We start from the raw sequence: 21,319 nt of genomic DNA on the forward strand, positions 1-21,319 counted from the left end.
CCCGCCATCATTTATTGATTCCGAGCTTTCATTCACCCCCCACATTCGATCACTGGCTCGCTCTTCTTATTTGCATCTCAAAAACATTTCTAGAATTCGCCCTTTTCTTACTTTCGACTCTGCAAAAACTCTTACTGTTTCTCTTATTCACTCCCGTCTGGACTATTGTAACTCTCTACTAATCGGCCTCCCTCTTACCAAACTCTCCCCGCTCCAATCTGTCCTGAATGCTGCTGCCAGGATCATATTCCTCACCAACCGTTACACCGATGCCTCTACCTTGTGCCAGTCATTACACTGGCTACCCATCCACTCCAGAATCCAGTACAAAACTACTACCCTCATCCACAAAGCACTCCATGGCTCAGCACCACCCTACATCTCCTCTCTTGTCTCAGTCTATCACCCTACCCGTGCCCTCCGCTCCACTAATGACCTCCGGTTAGCATCCTCAATAATCAGAACCTCCCACTCCCGTCTCCAAGACTTTACACGTGCTGCGCCGATTCTTTGGAATGCACTACCTAGGTTAATACGATTAATCCCCAATCCCCACAGTTTTAAGCGTGCCCTAAAAACGCATTTGTTCAGACTAGCCTACCGCCTCAACGCATTAACCTAACTATCCCTGTGTTGCCTATTAAAAATAGAAAAAAAAAAAAAACACATAATCAGGTTCCTTGCATCGTGTTCTCATACACTTTATGCAGTTAATAGCCCTCTGTGTCTGTACTGCTACATACTTAGGCAGTTAACTGGTTCATGCAGCTTTACATGAACACCCGAGCCTTACACTATGGCTGGTCCAAATAACTAAAGCAATTGTTACCATCCACCTCTCGTGTCTCCCCTTTTTCCTCATAGTTTGTAAGCTTGCGAGCAGCAGGGCCCTCATTCCTCCTGGTATCTGTTTTGAACTGTGATTTCTGTTATGCTGTAATGTCTATTGTCTGTACAAGTCCCCTCTATAAGTTGTAAAGCGCTGCGGAATATGTTGGCGCTATATAAATAAAAATTATTATTATTATTATATTGTACCAAAAAGCCTTCCCCACCAGGTTTGAGCACAAACAATTTTTTAGCCCAAATTTATTGTATTTTGTGGAGATAATGTTTTGATACAGCAAACTCATATTTAACCCCTTCCTGACATCAGACGTACTATCCCGTCGAGGTGGGGTGGGCCCCCATGACCGCCGACGGGATAGAACGTCATACGCGATCGGCCGCGCTCCCCCCGTGACCCGGGGGGAGCGCGGCCGATCGCGGCCGGGTGTCAGCTGCATATCGCAGCTGACATCCGGCACTATGTGCCAGGAGCGGTCACGGACCGCCCCCGGCACATTAACCCCCGGCACACCGCGATCAAACATGATCGCGATGTGCCGGCGGTGCAGGGAAGCATCGCGCAGGGAGGGGGCTCCCTGCGGGCTTCCCTGAGACCCCCGGAGCAACGCGATGTGATCGCGTTGCTGCGAGGGTCTTACCTCCCTCCCTGCCTGCTCCAGACCCGGATCCAAGATGGCCGCGGATCCGGGTCCTGCAGGGAGGGAGGTGGCTTCACAGAAGCCTGCTCAGAGCAGGCACTGTGAAGCAGCCTGCACTTCTCGCAGATCGGTGATCTGTCAGAGTGCTATGCAAACTGGCAGATCACCGATCTGTATTGTCCCCCCCTGGGGCAAACTAAAAAAGTAAAAAAAAAAAATTTCCAAATGTGTAAAAAAAAATAAAAAAAAATATTCCAAAATAATGAAAAAAAATATATATATATTTTTCCCATAAATACATTTCTTTATCTAAATATATAAAAAAAAACAATAAAAGTACACATATTTAGTATCGCCGCGTCCGTAACGACCCGACCTATAAAACTGGCCCACTAGTTAACCCCTTCAGTAAACACCATAAGAAAAAAAAAAAAAAACGAGGCAAAAAACAACGCTTTATTATCATACCGCCGAACAAAAAGTGGAATAACACGCGATCAAAAAGACTGATATAAATAACCATGGTACCGCTGAAAGCGTCATCTTGTCCCGCAAATAACGAGTCGCCAAACAGCATGATCAGCAAAAAAATAAAAAAGTTATAGTCCTGAGAATAAAGCGATGCAAAAATAATTATTTTTTCAATAAAATAGTTTTTATCGTATAAAAGCGCCAAAACATAAAAAAAGAGATAAATGCGGTATCGCTGTAATCGTACTGACCCGAAGAATAAAACTTCAATTTTACCAAACGCGGAACGGTATAAACGCCTCCCCCAAAAGAAATTCATGAATAGCTGGTTTTTGGTCATTCTGCCTCACAAAAATCGGAATAAAAAGCGATCAAAAAATGTGACGTGCCCAAAAATGTTACCAATAAAAACGTCAACTCGTCCCGCAAAAAACAAGACCTCACATGACTGTGGACCAAAATATGGAAAATTTATAGCTCTCAAAATGTGGTAACGCAAAAAATATTTTTTGCAATAAAAAGCGTCTTTCAGTGTGTGACGGCTGCCAATCATAAAAATCCGCTAAAAAACCCGCTATAAAAGTAAATCAAACACCCCTTCATCACCCCTTCATCACCCCCTTAGTTAGGGAAAAATAAAAAAAAAAGTATTTATTTCCATTTTCCCATTAGGGCTAGGGTTGGGGCAAGGGTTGGGGCTAGGGTTAAGGCTACAGTTAGGGTTAAGGCTACAGTTAGGGTTGGGGCTAAAGTTAGGGTTAGGGTTTGGATTACATTTACGGTTGGGAATAGGGTTGGGATTAGGGTTAGGGGTGTGTCAGGGTTAGAGGTGTGGTTAGGGTTACTGTTGGGATTAGGGTTAGGGGTGTGTTTGGATTAGGGTTTCAGTTATAATTGGGGGGGTTTCCACTGTTTCGGCACATCAGGGGCTCTCCAAACGCAACATGGCGTCCGATCTCAATTCCAGCCAATTCTGCGTTGAAAAAGTAAAACAGTGCTCCTTCCCTTCCGAGCTCTCCCGTGTGCCCAAACAGGGGTTTACCCCAACATATGGGGTATCAGCGTACTCAGGACAAATAGGACAACAACCTTTGGGGTCCAATTTCTCCTGTTACCCCTGGGAAAGTACAAAACTGGGGGCTAAAAAATAATTTTTGTGGGAAAAACAAAGATTTTTTATTTTCACGGCTCTGCGTTATAAACTGTAGTGAAACACTTGGGGGTTCAAAGTTCTTACAACACATCTAGATAAGTTCCTTGGGGGGTCTAGTTTCCAAAATGGGGTCACTTGTGTGGGGCTTCTACTGTTTAAGTACATTAGGGGCTCTGCAAACGCAATGTGACGCCTGCAGACCATTCCATCTAAGTCTGCATTCCAAATGGCGCTCCTTCCCTTCCGAGCCCTCCCATGCATCCAAACGGTGGTTCCCCCCACATATGGGGTATCAGCGCACTCAGGACAAATTGGACAACAACTTTTGGGGTCCAATTTCTCCTGTTACCCTTGGGAAAATACAAAACCGGGGGCTGAAAAATATTTTATGTGGGAAAAATTTTTAGTTTTATTTTTACGGCTCTGCATTATAAACTTTTGTGAAGCCCTTGGTGGGTCAAAGCGCTCAACAAACATCTAGATAAGTTCCTTAGGCGGTCTACCTTCCAACATGGTGTCACTTGTGGGGGGTTTCTACTGTTTAGATACATTAGGGGCTCTGCAAACGCAATGTGACGCCTGCAGACCATTCCATCTAAGTCTGCATTCCAAATGGCGCTCCTTCACTTCCGAGCCCTTCCATGCGTCCAAACGGTGGTTCCCCCCCACATATGGGGTATCAGCGCACTCAGGACAAATTGGACAACAACATTTGGGGTCCAATTTCTCCTGTTACCCTCGGGAAAATACGAAACTGGGGGCTAAAAAATAATTTTTGTGGGAAAAAAATTTTGTTTTATTTTTATGGCTCTGCATTATAAACTTCTGTGAAGCCCTTGGTGGGTCAAAGTTCTCACCACACATCTAGATAAGTTCCTTAGGGGGTCTACTTTCCAACATGGTGTCACTTGTGGGGGGTTTCTACTGTTTAGGTACATTAGGGGCTCTGCAAACGCAATGTGACGCCTGCAGACCATTCCATCTAAGTCTGCATTCCAAATGGCGCTCCTTCCTTTCCGAGCCCTTCCATGCGCCCAAACAGTGGTTCTCCCCACATATGGTGTATCATCGCACTCAGGACAACTTGGACAACAAATTTTGGGGTCCAATTTCTCCTGCTACCCTCGGGAAAATACAAAACTGGGGGCTAAAAAAATAATTTTTGTGGGAAAAAATTTGTTTTATTTTTACGGCTCTGCATTATTAACTTCTGTGAAGCCCTTGGTGGGTCAAAGCGCTCAAAACACATCTAGATAAGTTCCTTAGGGGGTCTACTTTCCAAAATGGTGTCACTTGTGGGGGGTTTCAATGTTTAGGCACATCAGTGGCTCTCCAAACGCAACATGGCGTCCCATCTCAATTCCTGTCAATTTTGCATTGAAAAGTCAAACGGTGCTACTTCCTTTCCGAGCTCTCCCATGCGCCAAAACAGTGGTTTATCCCCACATATGGGGTATCAGCGTACTCAGGACAAATTGTACAACAACTTTTGGGGTCCAATTTCTCCTGCTACCCTTGGAAAAATACAAAACTGGGGGCCAAAAAATAAGTTTTGTGGGAAAAAAAGGATTTTTTATTTTCACGGCTCTGCGTTGTAAACTGTAGTGAAACACTTGGGGGTTTAAAGTTCTCACAACACATCTAGATAAGTTCCTTGGGGGGTCTAGTTTCCGATATGGGGTCACTTGTGGGGGGTTTGTACTATTTGGGTACATCAGGGGCTCTGCAAATGCAACGTGACGCCTGCAGACCAATCCATTTAAGTCTGCATTCCAAATGGCGCTCCTTCCCTTCCGAGCTCTGTCATGCGCCCAAACAGTGGTTCCCCCCCACATATGGGGTATCAGCATACTCAGGACAAATTGGACAACAACTTTTGGGGTCCAATTTATCCTGATACCCTTGTAAAAATACAAAACTGGGGGCTAAAAAATCATTTTTGTGAAAAAAAAAAAGAATTTTTATTTTCACGGCTCTGCGTTATAAACTGTAGTGAAACACTTGGGGGTTCAAAGTTCTCACAACACATCTAGATAAGTTCCTTGGGGGGTCTAGTTTCCAATATGGGGTCACTTGTGGGGGGTTTGTACTGTTTGGGTACATCAGGGGCTCTGCAAATGCAACGTGACGCCTGCAGACCAATCCATTTAAGTCTGCATTCCAAATGGCGCTCCTTCCCTTCTGAGCTCTGTCATGCGCCCAAACAGTGGTTCCCCCCCACATATGGGGTATCAGCATACTCAGGACAAATTGGACAACAACTTTTGAGTTCCAATTTATCCTGATACCCTTGTGAAAATACAAAACTGGGGGCTAAAAAATCATTGTTGTGAAAAAAAAGAATTTTTATTTTTACGGCTCTGCATTATAAACTTCTGTGAAGCACTTGTTGGGTCAAAGTGCTCACCACACATCTAGATAAGTTCCTTAGGGGGTCTACTTTCCAAAATGGTGTCACTTGTGGGGGGTTTCAATGTTTCGGCACATCAGGGGCTCTGCAAACGCAACATGGCATCCCATCTTAATTCCAGTCAATTTTGCATTGAAAAGTCAAATGGCGCTCCTTCCCTTCCGAGCTCTGCCCTGCGCCCAAACAATGGTTTACACCCACATATGGGGTATCAGCGTACTCAGGACAAATTGCACAACAATTTTTGAGGTCCAATTTCTTCTCTTACCCTTGGGAAAATAAAAAATTGGGGGCGAAAAGATCATTTTTGTGAAAAAATATGATTTTTTATTTTTACCGCTCTGCATTATAAACTTCTGTGAAGCACTTGTTGGGTCAAAGTGCTCACCACACATCTAGATAAGTTCCTTAGGGGGTCTACTTTCCAAAATGGTGTCACTTGTGGGGGGTTTCAATGTTTAGGCACATCAGGGGCTCTCCAAATGCAACTTGGCGTCCCATCTCAATTCCAGTCAATTTTGCATTGAAAAGTCAAATGGCGCTCCTTTCCTTCCGAGCTCTGCCATGCGCCCAAACAGTGGATTACCCCCACATATGGGGTATCAGCGTACTCAGGACAAATTGTACAACAAATTTTGGGGTCTATTTTCTCCTGTTACCCTTGGTAAAATAAAACAAATTGGATCTGAAATAAATTTTGTGTGAAAAAAAGTTAAATGTTCATTTTTATTTAAACATTCCAAAAATTCCTGTGAAACACCTGAAGGGTTAATAAACTTCTTGAAAGTGGTTTTGATTACCTTGAGGGGTGCAGTTTTTAGAATGGTGTCACACTTGGGTATTTTCTATCATATAGACCCCTCAAAATGACTTCAAATGAGATGTGGTCCCTAAAAAAAAATGGTGTTGTAAAAATGAGAAATTGCTGGTCAACTTTTAACCCTTATAACTCCGTCACAAAAAAAAATTTTGGTTCCAAAATTGTGCTGATGTAAAGTAGACATGTGGGAAATGTTACTTATTAAGTATTTTGCATGACATATGTCTGTGATTTAAGGGCATAAAAATTAAAAGTTGGAAAATTGCAAAATTTTCAAAATTTTCGCCAAATATTCGTTTTTTTCACAAATAAACTCAAGTTATATCGAAGAAATTTTACCACTATCATGAAATACAATATGTCACGAGAAAACAATGTCAGAATCGCCAAGATCCGTTGAAGCGTTCCAGAGTTATAACCTCATAAAGGGACAGTGGTCAGAATTGTAAAAATTGGCCCGGTCATTAACGTGCAAACCACCCTTGGGGGTGAAGGGGTTAAAAAAAACCATTGGGGTGAAATTAAATGTTATGGTGACTGCGTCTGAGTTGAATTTTCATGCCACTTGGTGTGACCTCACACTGTTGGACTTGGAGTTCTCCTCTAATCTCTTTCAAAGTTCTGGGTTTTGTGGTTCCCCTTTGTATTATCCATCTCTTCAATTTGTGACCTTATTCCTCGTGTGGCTGCCTCCAGGGAAGACGGCTACAGCCCCAGAGACTTCACACTTCTGGATATGTGCAGCTGTAGTAACAGGAACATCCGGCTGTAGGAGACATCATATAGCCTTCACCTGAGACTTGTTTGTCTATAATGTTTTCCTAATCTCCTGAGACCACTCTCTTCTTAGCTTTCTTTGCCCCATGTTCTGTGTGGTAAACGCCATGACAACAAACAGCACAGTGACTACTTTTTACCCTGTAAATAGGCGACTGACTGATTACAAGTCTGCAGACACTTGTGATAACTACAGGACGCTGTGTAGTTTCACTTCTCCACATGGTCAAATTAATTTCAATCTTTTCTAGAGGAACCATCATTTTATTCCAGGTCATTTTTAATAGTTTTGTTTTCTTGAAAAGAGGCCTTTCATCAGTTTTTTATGTTGAATTGGACAAGCCATGTAATATGCGGAGCATATTTCTTTATAATTTTTATTTCGTCTCTCTGTTGTGAAGATACCAGCTATGAAATATTTGGCACCTAATGAGTTAACTTTAGTTAAATCCAAGTGAGTGTTATCAGACAGTTTTCACTAGGCGCAGTTACTTCTTCTCCCTGTGTAACGCTGACCAATCATATGCAGTTAGTAACATAGAACTGCAGGACGCGTGATGATGCCTGCATACGATTGATCAGTGTCATACTAGGAAAAGAAGTAAACGCACCACTGAAAACTATCTGAAAAAAAAAATTTGGTTTAACAGCGTGGTTGTTGAATCCTGGATCCCAACTCAAGCAGGTTTCTCCCAGCAGGTCATTTCCACCATGATCAGTGCTCGCAAGATGTCTTCCGCTCGCATCTTCCACAGCACCTGGAAAGCCTTCTTCTCTTGGTGCAGACTCCGCGGTCGTTCCCCTCTCGTTTTCTCCATTCCCTTCATTCTGGAATTTCTCCAGTCCGGCTTGGATTCCGGCCTGGCCCTCAGTTCCCTCAAGGGCCAGATTTCAGCGCTGTCGGTGTTGTTCCAGCATAAGATTGCTACTAACTCGCAAGTCAGGACCTTCATTCAAGGGGTCTCCCACGTGGTTCCCCCCTACAGAATGCCACTAGAGACCTGCGATCTCAACTTGGTCCTAAGCGTCCTTCAGGAACCTCCGTTTGAACCTCTGCAAGACGTCCCACTATCTCTTGGAAGGTGGCCTTCCTTGTGGCGATAACGTCTATCAGGTGCGTCTCGGAGTTGGCCGCACTTTCCTGCCGGGCGCCCTTCCTTTCCTTCCACCAGGACAAAGTAGTCTTACGCTCATCTCCCGCTTTTCTCCCTAAAGTGGTGTCATCTTTTCACCTCAATGAAGATATTATTCTTCCCTCCTTTTGCCCACAGCCAAAACATAGGGTCGAAAAGGCCCTTCACACTTTGGACGTGGTACGGGCTCTCAGGAGGTACGTCTCTACGACTGCCTCTTTCCGTAAATCGGATTCCCTCTTTATCCTCCATGAGGGTCACAGGAAGGGTTCAGCCACGTCTAAGGCTACGATAGCCAGATGGATCCGATCGGCTATCCAAAGAAGCTTATCGGGTCAGGGGCAGGCCCATCCCGGCGGGGGTTAGAGCTCACTCTACTCGGTCAGTTGGTGCTTCCTGGGCCATTCGGCACCAGGCGTCGGCGGAGCAGGTTTGCAAGGCCGCAACATGGTCTAGCCTGCATACTTTCACAAAGCACTACAACGTCCACACTCATTCTTCCGCGGATGCGGCCCTTGGCAGACGTATTCTGCAGGCGGCCGTTGTGCATTTATAGGTCAGATGGTACACAGTTATTTGGTTGTATTGTTACCCACCCAGGGACTGCTTTAGGACGTCCCATGGTCCTGTGTCCCCCAATGTGGCGAAGGAGAAATAGGGATTTTTGTGTGTACTCGCCGTAAAATCCTTTTCTCCGAGCCACTCATTGGGGGACACAGCACCCACCCCGTTAGCCTTACGGCTCGTTACCTTTTTGGTTCTTGAATTTTTCTCACATGTTATACTCTAATGTTATGTAGTATATTGATATTAATCTCCTCCTGCTTTTGCACTGAACTGGGTCTCTGGAAGCCAGAGGGTGTATATTGCAGGGGAGGAGCTAACCTTTTTTGTCTCAACTTAGTGTCAGCCTCCTAGTGACAGCAGCATAACACCCATGGTCCTGTGTCCCCCAATGAGTGGCTCGGAGAAAAGGATTTTACGGTGAGTACACAAAAATCCCTATTTTTTTATTGATAGATCGGGCGACTCTGAATGTGGCGACACCAAATGTGTGTAGATTTGATTTATTTTTTTTTAATTGATGTATTTTGAATGGGGCGAAAGGGGGCGATTTATATATATATATATATATATATATATATATATATATATATATGTATATATTTTTATTTTTTTCATATATTTTTTTAACTTTCTTTTTACTTTTGCCATGCTTCAATAGCCTCCATGGGAGGCTAGAAGCAGGCACAGCGCGATCGCCTCTGCTACATAGCAGCGATCTGCTGTTCGCTGCGATGTAGCAGAAAATCAGGTATGCTGTGAGCGCCGACCACAGGGTGGTGCTCACAGCTGCTGGGGATCAGTAACCATAGAGGTCTCAAGGACCTCTGGTTACCATTCTGCAGCATTGCCGACCTCCGATCATGTGACGGGGGTCGGCGATGCCATCATTTCCGGCCGCCCGGCCGGATGTGGTAGTTAAATGCCGCTGTCTGCGTTTGACAGCGGCATTTAACTAGTTAATAGGTGCGGGCAGATCGCAATTCTGCCCGCGCCTATTATGGGCACATGTCAGCTGTTCAAAACAGCTGACATGTCCCGGCTTTGATGCGGGCTAACCGCTGGTGCCCGCATCAAAGCGGGGCTTCTGACCTCGGACGTACTATCCCGCCGAGGTCAGAAAGGGGTTAAAAACGTCAGCTCGGCACACAAAAAATAAGCCTTCAGCCAACCTGAGATAACGAAAAATGGAGACGCTACGGGTATCGGAAAATGGCGCAATTTTTTATTTTTTTATTAAAGTTTTGAATTTTTTTTTACACCACTTAGATAAAAAATAACCTAGACATGTTAGGTGTCTATGAACTCGTAATGACCTGGAGAATCATAATAGCAGGTTAGTTTTGGCATTTAGTGTAGCTAGCAAAAAAGCCAATCAAAAAACCAAGTGTAAGATTGCACTTTTTTTTGCAATTTCACCGCACTTGGAATTTTTTTTCCCGTTTTCTAGTACAAGACATGGTAAAACCAATAGTGTCGTTCAAAAGTACAACTCGTCCCGCAAAAAAATAAGCCCTCACATGACCATATTGATGGAAAAATAAAAGTTGGCTCTGGGAAGGAGGGGAGCGAAAAACGAAAAAGGGCCGCGGCGGGAAGGGGTTAATCTTCAGGTCGGTCCTGGCCTTTTAATGCCATCCCAATGTTGTCAGATGTGGGTGTACGGAGCGGCCTCAGTAGCTGCGCCTGCTCCATACCCGGCAGATGCTGGTTATACAGCGGGGACTGGAGTCGGATCTGATCGCTGTTTAACACCGTACATGCTGCAGACAATCGCTGACCAGCATTTGAGCTGCACGTTCCTGACTGGGGGCGTCCAGGTGCAGAGCGGCCCCTCCGTGACACGGCTGCAGGGAGGCACTAGACGCCGTGTCCGCACCTCTGGGCTTTATAGGAGGCCGTGACGTTTGCTCTATACGGCAATACTGACAAGTTCTGGTCTCCGATGAAGAATATTAAGCAAAAAGCCACAATAGAAATCTACATTAAAAAAACATAAAATCTCTAACCTTCTGATCTGACCGCCTTTCCCGTCATTAACGATGAACACTAAAAAAATCCTATTTGTTATCGCCACATCCAGGAAAGTCCGATCTGTGAAAATCTAAAGTGATTAATTTCCTGCGTTAAAGTCTGTAAAGCAAAAAGAAGAAAAATCCAGAATTAATTGTCGTCTGTTCCCCAAAATGATAAACCCTCAGTCACATCTTCCAGTGGATCCCACATCCCCTCGCCCACTGCTGGGATCACACACGTCCTCCACCTGCAGAGCTGACAGCGCCTGTTCTCTCCCCCCAGACTCCTGAAGATCATGGACATGAAGCAGATAGGACGCAACTACTACAACCCGAGCGACGCCACCGAAGTCCGAGCCCACCGGTAACCAGCAGAGCAGGGTTTACATGGGACTGACCATGCTGTACCCATGGGAGCATGTAATGTATGTACACAGTGACTGCACCAGCAGAATAGTGAGTGCAGCTCTGGGGTATAATACAGGATGTAACTCAGGATCAGTGATGTAATGTATGTACACAGTGACTACAGCAGAATAGTGAGGGCAGCTCTGGTGTATGTATGTACACAGTGACTGCACCAGCAGAATAGTGAGTGCAGCTCTGGGGTATAATACAGGAGGTAACTCAGGATCAGTAATGTAATGTATGTACACAGTGACTGCACCAGCAGAATAGTGAGTGTAGCTCTGGGGTATAATACAGGATGTAACTCGGGATCAGTAATGTAATGTATGTACACGGTGACTGCACCAGCAGAATAGTGAGTGCAGCTCTGGAGGATAAGTAATGTATGTAGGCACAGAATCCTCCTGCTCTTTGCTGGCTCCCTGCTGTTGCCTGTAGGTGTCTGTACACACTGATGCTGTTACTTTTCTCCTCCATCTTCACCCTCCGTCCTGTCTCCTCTCCCATCAGACTCTCCATCTGGCCGGGGTTTTCCACCTCCATCCTCCAGTATGAGTCCAGCATCATGTTGAGCATTGATGTCAGCCATAAAGTCCTCAGGAACGAGACTGTGCACGACATCATGAGCAGCCTGTACTCCTCGTGTGGCCCTCAGAGGTTCCAGGACGCCTGCTGCAAGGAGCTGATCGGACAGATCGTCCTCACCAAGTAAGGCCTCTTTCACACTTCTGTCTTTTCTCTCCCGTCGAAATCCGTTGATTTTTGAAAAAATACAGGATCCAGCAAATTTTTCTACTGGATCCTGTTTTTTCCCATAGATTTGTATTAGCGACGAATTGTGATGGATGGCCATCCGTTTCATCCGTCGTGCACTCGATCCGTCGGTAAATCGTTGTCCGTTGAGCGGAGAAAACATTCAGAGGAACGTTTTTTCTGCACGTCGTAATATCAGGTCCTGCACTGTCCGGCGTTGGCTATAATGGAAGCCTATGGGTGCAGGATCCGTCACTGACTGTGAAAAGCAGGAATCCAGCGACGGTGCCGTCTTTTGAAACTGAGCATGCGCGGAAGAATTTCCAGTCAGGGAAATTCTCTCTCTCTCTCTCTCGTTCGCTCTCTTTCTTTTTATTATTGATGCTGCCTATGCAGAGGTCATTGCACGCAAGGCATTATTGGGAACGCCAGCTGCCGGGAGCATCGCAAGCATCCTTAACGCTGCGTGGGATGCCGGAAGGTGAGAATATTACGATTTTTTTTTCCCCCAATTTATTTTTAATTATTTTTAACCTAGGTTTTGTTTATGCGTTTTTTGCAGCGGAAAACCGCTGCGAAGACGCATACACAACAAGTGCGCATAGCCTCGACTGGTCCGTCAGGAAAAACAGGCCCAGTGCACCCGTTATATACAATCTGCACAGGATCCGTCATTTCAACATATTGACGGATCCTGTGCAGATTGCAAAAACGGAAGCATGAAAGAAGCCTAAGAGCCGCCATGTGCCTCGTACTCGGCCGCTCAGTTGGCACCGGCGCCTCTAGAAGGAAATGGATCACCTGGGTACATTCTATTCCTTCACTTTTGGAACCAAATTTATGTAATTGACTCTTAATGATCAGCAGTTTTCATTTGTGTTTAATTTTTCTTCTCAAAGATCCATAACTTTTTATTTTTTTATTTTTTTTACTTTCACTATCACCATATTACATCTTGTTGTTTTGCGGGACGAGTTGTAGTTTTTAATTACACCATTAATTTTACACTATAATATGCTGAAAAACAAAGTGTCATGACTTTAAAAAAAAAAAAATTCTGCGTTTTTTTTTTTCTTATTGATGGTGTTCGTCGTATTAAAAAAATGACCCAATAACATTCTCCTTATTTGTACAGCTACAGCAATGCTAAACTTGTCTTTTTTAAGTAGGTAAAAAAAATATTTGAACTTTGTTTAAAAAAATAAAATTAAATTGACCATTTTCTGAGTCCTTTAATTTTTTTTTTCTTCTATCCATGGAGCGGTGTGAGTCTTTGATTTTTGTGTGGCGAGCTGTAGTTTTTGTCGATGCCACTTTGAGGTACATACAATGGTTTCTTCACATATTGTATTTTTAGGAAACTTGGATCTACTAAAAATCAGCAGTTCTGCCATTATTTTCTTTTACTTTACAGCGTTAAATCATTTTATTTTTTTTATTCCTTCTTTTGTTACTGGTGATGATACTGAATATGATCTTATTTTATTTTTTAAAATTCTGTATTTTTGACCTAAGAAAACGTGATCATATTAGATTTTTTTTTTTAAGAATATTTTTAATATATATATATATATATATTATTTTTAATTTCTGCTAAAGAGCGTGAAATTGCGATTTGTTTGATGACTTATTCTTTACTGAATTCTTAATTTCACTGATCAACGCTGCTTTTTGTGCAGGTACAACAATAAAACCTACCGTATAGACGAGATCGCCTGGAACATGACTCCAGCGTCCACCTTCAAGAAGGCAGACGGAAGCGAGATCAGCTTTGTGGACTACTATAAGAACGTAAGACCTGCTGGGAATAATGAGAACTGGGAGCCTTGAGTGCGAAACCTCAGGAAACCTGTTTTGGTTTTTTTTCTTTTTTAATTTCGTTGTTAAATATAATTGAGAAAAAAATTCTTTAAAAAAACCCTTGGATTGTCCACCACTCGTATTGCTGATTTATCCTTGGAGTTGGTGGACACCTGACACCAACAACGATTTGCTGTTTTCAGCTCCTGTTGCGACTGTGTACAAAGAAAGATTTTGGATACTTGTCGTAAAATCTGTTTCTTGGAACCTTCTTTTGGGGACACAGGAAACCATGAGTGTAAGCTGCTGACACTGTGCAGAATAAAGCTTACTCCTCCCCAGCAGTATATACCCACCATCTGGGAGAGAGCCAACCAGTTTGGGAGAAAACTGGGGAAAGGGGTTAAAGTAGATTACCCTAAATGTAACCCACAATGGCTCAAACAGGGAGCGGGTGTCGTGTCCCCCAATGAAGGCTCAGAGAAAAAGATTTTACGGAAAGTACCCAAAATCTTCTTTTCTCTATTGCGTCATTGGGGGACACTGTAAACCATAGGATATCATAAAGCAGTCCTTAGTGTGGGAAGAGAGACAGGTACTCAAAAATGTAAGGTTGGTCCACTGCTGCAGGAGGGACGTCCCTAATCCAGATTGGTGATCGCTAAAGAATAGACGAGAACCGTGTAGCACTAGGAGAAGGTGTGGACTGAAGACGAAGAAGCGATCTAACAGCCCGTGAAACTCCCACTGTTGTGATCCTAAGTGGAATAGGTCTTTACCTCACTCTGTTCCTGGCAAGATCCTGATTGAAAATAGACGATGGGAGGAAAAAAGTATGAAATGCCTAGAGAAGGAAGGGAGGTAACGGCTTTACAAGGAAGGAGTGCAACCAGGCTCAGGACCCTTTGCAACCAGACATATAATAATAATTTTATTTTAATATAGCGCTAACATATTCCGCAGCGCTTTACAGTTTACACACCGTTTCATCGCTGTCCCCGATGGGGCTCACAATCTAAATTCCCTATCAGTATGTCTTTGGAATGTGGGAGGAAACCAGAGAACCCGGAGGAAACCCACGCAAACAGGGAGAGAACATACAAACTCCTTGCAGATGTTGTCCTTGGTGGGATTGAATCCAGAACCCCAGTGCTGCAAGGCTGCAGTGCTAACCACTGACCCACCGTGCTGCTCTGGCGGGAAAACGGTGGACGCCTTGCTATGATTTAGTTAAACACCCTGGTTGGAGAGACCCAGCGGCCTTATAGTCTGCTGCCTCTGTGTCCTGATGCAAACTAAGGGGCTGAGAAATCTGGAGGATGAAGAAGGGCCCATGAGATGAGCAGGACTGAGAAAAGGAACATTGAGTTCAGTTGAAAGAACACCAGATTGTCTTGTTTAGTGTTCCGCTCTGGATATAAGTCACGGCTCATGCGGATAAGGTGGACCCTGAACTTCGAAGGGTTGGTCGAAGGGAAGATTCTTGGTCTTTAAAAGTGTCCCTGGGCTGTAAGCTCCTCGTATACAGCTCTGCAAGCTGAGTAAAAGTATCCATGGACACAGCCTACCACCAATAGGCAAAGTGATTGGCTCCTCCCGGTCAGATTTGCTTCACCCAAGGGAGTAGAAAGTAAGGTACGATCTGGGGACGGCCCATCGTGTTCCTTACAATGAAAGGCAAGAGTTGTTTCAATGTCAACTGAATTTGGTGAACACGCTGAAGAAGAGGGGAAGAGGCAGGGAGATGGACACCGAAGAGGCAATATCACTAGAAGGACCGAAGACTCTTCTCCATGGGCGCCAAGGTCTTTCCATGGTAAAATTCCACACACAGGTGAAATAGGCGTGATAACGTCTACAAGGGAGCAGTAACGACCGCTCATCTGAAGGGAAGGCTCTGAAGAGAAGATCCTTCCCTGTCTCTGGAGATGGAAACTACTGGTCACGTTGTAAGCAGAAAAGAACCAGCTTAAGGACGAGCTCTCACGTCCTGATAGGCAAAGTTCTCTCACCGAATGAGATTCATCAAGAGACACAGCCTTAATGAGGTCCTTGCCTAGTATGGTGGGCCCAGGCTGCGGCATCAGATGCTTCATCTTGAAGCATATGGAAACAGTCGGTCCGTCACAGTACGAGATAGGTGACGGCCCTGGAAGGATGGAAAAAGGCGAATACCTGAATGCAGGAATGTGAAACCAGAGATACAGTTGTGCTCAGAAGTTTACACACCCAGCAGAATTTTTGATTTATTAGCCTTTTTACAGAGAATATGAATGATAACACCACAACATTTCCTCCACTCATGGCTCGTGGTTGGTGAAGCCATTTATTGTCAGACTACTGTGTTTTCTCTTTTTAAATCATAATGACAACACAAAACATCCACATGACCCTGATCAAAAGTTCACATACCCCATTTCTTATTACTGTGTGTTGTCCCCTCTAACATCAATGACAGCTTGAAGTCTTTTGTGGTAGTTGTGGATGAGGTTCTTTATTTTCTCAGATGGTAAAGCTGCTCACTCTTCTTGGCAAAAAGCCTCCAGTTCCTGTAAATGGATGATGAGGGAGCAGAGGGGATCCAGACGTGGAGCTGGATTGTGCTCGCTTCCTGGACCTATGTGAGGTCTGTCATGACTGCTTGCTTCTGAAACATGTAGGGAAATGATCAGAGCTGCAGGGACGGAGGATTAATCAGTCAGATGTGTGGAGACCTCTGCCAACGACTAAGATGCCTTGGTCAGGTCTCTACTACGAGAGATCGGGAGGAAACCTACTTGGAGGAGGGGGTACGCTTTTATCCCTGGCAGTGGGGGGTTCCTGAGAGACTTTCATGTTTGGGTTCCTGCAGTCAATGCAAGGACCAATTCCATAAAGACACTAATAGGCCGGCGTCACACTAGCGAGTTTTACAGACGTATGAGAGGTGCAGAAAATACGGATTGCATACGGTACAATGATTCTCTATGGCCCAGCTCCTATCTGCCGTATTTTACTGATCCGTATTATACGGTCTTGTACGGCCGTAGAAAATCGCAGCATGCTGCGTTTGTCACCGTATTGCGCGAAAAAATCGCCAATGAAAATCTATGGGGGCGAGAAAATTACTGATTACACACGGACCATGCATGTGACTTGCGAGAAATACGCAGCGATGTTCTATAGAAAAGCCGGTAATTCAGTGCAGTGTACAGTACAATCACACTGACAGAATAGAATAGGTAGAATAAATGTGTACACATAGAATAGGTGTGTGTGTGTGTGTGTGTGTATATGTATATGTGTATATATATATATATATATATATATATATATTAGATTGTGGCCCGATTCTAACGCATCGGGTATTCTAGAATATGCATGTCCCCTTAGTATATGGACAATGATGATTCCAGAATTCGCGGCAGACTGTGCCCGTCGCTGATTGGTCGAGGAAACCTTTGACATCGTCGCCATGGCAACCATTATGACATCTACGTCAATACTGTGCCCGTCGCTGATTGGTCGAGGCAAATTCGCGGCAGACTGTGCCCCTTGCTGATTGGTCGAGGCAACCTTTATGACATCATCGTCGCCATGCTGTGCCCGTCGCTGATTGGTCGAGGCCTGGCTAATCAGAGACGCGGGATTTCCAGGACAGACGGAAAAACCCTTAGACAAAAAAAATATATATATAAAAATATATTATAATATATATATATATATATATATATATATATATATATATATATATTTTTATATATATATTTTTTTTTTTACTTCAGCGCTAGATAGCATAAAAGCCGGTAATTCAATTGTCGGCTTTTGCTATCTCCTTCCCAAACCCGACAGGATATGAGACGTGGTTTACATACAGTATACCATCTCATATCCCTTATTTTATTACATATTCCTCATTAGCAATGTTCCAAGTGTCCGTGTGTACAATTTGGTGTGTCTAGCTATTAAATTAGAGTGTTAAATCGTGGAAAAAATTGGAATAGGCTCCCGCGCAATTTTCTCCGCCAGAGTGGTAAAGCCAGTGACTGAGGGCAGATATTAATAGCCTAGAGAAAGTCCATGGTTATTGCCCCCCCCGGCTACAAACATCTGCCCCCAGCCACCCCAGAAAAGGCACATCTGGAAGATGCTCCTATTCTGGCACTTGGCCTCTCTTCCCACTCCCCTGTAGCGATGGGATATGGGGTAATGAAGGGTTAATGTCACCTTGCTATTAAGACAGATTAATATTGGAGAGGCGTCAATTATGACACCTATCCTTTATTAATCCAATAGTATGAAATGGTTAATAAAACACACACATTATTACCAAGTCCTTTAATGAAATAAAGACACAGGGTGTTGTAATATTTTATTAGACTCTTAATCCACCTGAAGACCCTCGTTCTGTAACCCTGTCACTGGCTTTACCACTCTGGCGGAGAAAATTGCGCGGGAGCCCACGCCAATGTTTTCCGTGATTTAACCCTTTATTTTACCAGCTACAGCGCCCAAATTTTGCACATACACACTACTAACAGTAGTAGTGTGGAATATCCCCCAAAAAAGGATATGAGATGGTTTACTGTATGTAAACCATCTCTCATATCATGTCGGGTTTGTGAAGGAGAAAGGAAAAGCCGGCAATTGTGTGTGCGTGCGTGCACACACACACACACACACACACACACACACACACACATATACACATATATATTGCCCAGTGACGTAGTATACAGCACAGAGCCGCGTAGTATATTGCCCAGCTACGTAGTATATTGCCCAGCCACGTATGTCACAGGTTAACAAATAAACATATACTCACCTTCCGATCCGAGGGCCCCTTGTAGTTCTAACATACTCACCATACTTGCAGTTCTGTCGTCTGTGCGCGGTACAGGCGGCAGCTTCCGGTCCCAGAGTGTGAAGACGTCGCGGACACATGTCCGTGACGTCATGGCAGGTCCTTCTGGCATACGATCCCTGCTACTGGAACCTGACGCTTGCACACAGCGGTTACCGGAGGGTGGCGAGGAACGGGAAAGGCGGCGGAAGGGGAGTATACAATGATTTTTTTTTTTTATTTTATTTTTTTTTAATTTTTAACATTAGATCCTTTTACTATTGACGCTGCATAGGCTGCGTCAATAGTAAAAACGTGGTCACACAGGGTTTATAGCGGCAGTAACGGAGGGAGTTACCTGCGGCATAACGCGGTCCGTTACCGCTGGCATTAACCCTGTGTGAGCCGCGACTGCGGGGAGTATGGAGCGGGCGCCGGGCACTGACTGCAGGGGAGTAGGGAGGGACTAATTGGACTGTGCCCGTCGCTGATTGGTCGCGGCAGCCATGACAGGCAGCTGGCGAGACCAATCAGCTAATGAATAACCGTGACGGAAGTTGAGGACAGACAGACAGAAGTACCCCTTAGACAATTATATATATATATATATATATATATATATATATATATATATATATATATATATATATATATATATATATATATATAGTACAGACCAAAAGTTTGGACACACCTTCTCATTTAAAGATTTTTCTATATTTTCATGACTGAAAATTGTACATTCACACTGAAGGCATCAAAACTATGAATTATCACATGTGGAATTATATACTTAACAAAAAGTGTGAAACAACTGAAATTGTCTTATATTCTAGGTTCTTCAAAGTAGCCACCTTTTGCTTTGATGACTGCTTTGCACACTCTTGGCATTCTCTTGATGAGCTTCAAGAGGTAGTCACCAGGAATGGTTTTCACATCACAGGTGTGCTCTGTCAGGTTTAATAAGTGGGATTTCTTGCCTCATAAATGGGGTTGGGACCATCAGTTGTGTTGTGCAGAAGTCTGGTGGATACACAGCTGATAGTCCTACTGAATAGACTGTTAGAATTTGGCAAGAAAAAAGCAGCTAAGTAAAGAAAAACGAGTGGCCATCATTACTTTAAGAAATGAAGGTCAGTCAGTCTGAAAAATTGGGAAAACTTTGAACGTGTCCCCAAGTGCAGTGGCAAAAACCATCAAGCGCTACAAAGAAACTGGCTCACATGAGGACCGCCCCAGGAAAGGAAGACCGAGAGTCACCTCTGCTTCTGAGGATAAGTTTATCCGAGTCACCAGCCTCAGAAATCGCAGGTTAACAACAGCTCAGATTAGAGACCAGGTCAATGCCACACAGAGTTCTAGCAGCAAACACATATCTACAACAACTGTTAAGAGGAGACTTTGTGCAGCAGGCCTTCATGGTAAAATAGCTGCTAGGAAACCACTGGTAGGGACAGGCAACAAGCAGAAGAGACTTGTTTGGGCTAAAGAACACAAGGAATGGACATTAGACCAGTGGAAATCTGTGCTTTGGTCTGATGAGTCCAAATTTGAGATCTTTGGTTCCAACCACCGTGTCTTTGTGTGATGCAGAAAAGGTGAACGGATGGACTCTACATGCCTGGTTCCCACCGTGAAGCATGGAGGAGGAGGTGTGATGGTGTGGGGGGGCTTTGCTGGTGACACTGTTGGGGATTTATTCAAAATTGAAGGCATACTGAACCAGCATGGCTACCACAGCATCTTGCAGCGGCATGCTATTCCATCCGGTTTGCGTTTAGTTGGACCATCATTTATTTTTCAACAGGACAATGACCCAAAACACACCTCCAGGATGTGTAAGGGCTATTTGACCAAGAAGGAGAGTGGTGGGGTGCTACGCCAGATGACCTGGCCTTCAGTCGCCAGACCTGAACCCAATGGTTTGGGGTCAGCTGGACCACAGAGTGAAGGCAAAAGGGCCAACAAGTGCTAAGCATCTCTGGGAACTCCTTCAAGATTGTTGGAAGACCATTTCCGGTGACAACCTCCTTAAGCTCATCAAGAGAATGCCAAAAGTGTGCAAATCAGTCATCAAAGCAAAAGGTGGCTACTTTGAAGAACCTAGAATTTAAGACACATTTTCAGTTGTTTCACACTTTTTTGTTAAGTATATAATTCCACACGTGTTAACTCATAGTTTTGATGCCTTCAATGTGAATTTACAATTTTCATAGTCATGAAAATACAGAAAAATCTTTAAGTGAGAAGATGTGTCCAAACTTTTGGTCTGTAATGTATGTGTGTGTGTATATATGTATATATATGTATATATATATATCTATATGTGTATGTATATGTATGTATGTTTTAATGAACATTTGAGCCCATAAATCCATTAGATGTCGGTTTTGCAAGCCTGCAAGAAAATATCGCAGTACGGATGCCATACGGATTACATACGGAGGATGCCATGCGCAAAATACACTGCCACACCCTGCCTACGGATGACATACGGATCACTATTTTTGGAACATTTCTGCGTATTACGGCCTTAAAAAACGGACCGTATCTTCATACGCTGAGTGTGACGCTGGCCATAGTCTTAGTGTGAGGGGAGACATAAACTTAACCCATAAACTCCCTGGGGAGACATGTCCTGTAGTCTCTATGGTATGGGAATGATATGTCCATTAACTCTATGGTGTTGGAAAGAGATGTTTTGTG

The 21,319-nt window shown here is 44.0% G+C and overlaps 1 protein-coding gene across 1 annotated transcript in view; it reads left to right on the forward strand.

The window, feature by feature from the left end:
• Positions 1-21,319, forward strand: part of LOC143786205 (piwi-like protein 1) — a 98,528-nt gene that overhangs the window by 15,988 nt on the left and 61,221 nt on the right. The window contains exons 2-4 of the mRNA XM_077275493.1: positions 11,114-11,194; positions 11,749-11,946; positions 13,671-13,782. Of these exons, the coding sequence (XP_077131608.1) occupies positions 11,114-11,194; positions 11,749-11,946; positions 13,671-13,782 (391 nt within the window). The remainder of the gene's footprint in view (positions 1-11,113; positions 11,195-11,748; positions 11,947-13,670; positions 13,783-21,319) is intronic.

The sequence above is a fragment of the Ranitomeya variabilis genome, chromosome 7 (assembly GCF_051348905.1).
Source record: "Ranitomeya variabilis isolate aRanVar5 chromosome 7, aRanVar5.hap1, whole genome shotgun sequence".
Taxonomy (NCBI): Eukaryota; Metazoa; Chordata; class Amphibia; order Anura; family Dendrobatidae; genus Ranitomeya; species Ranitomeya variabilis.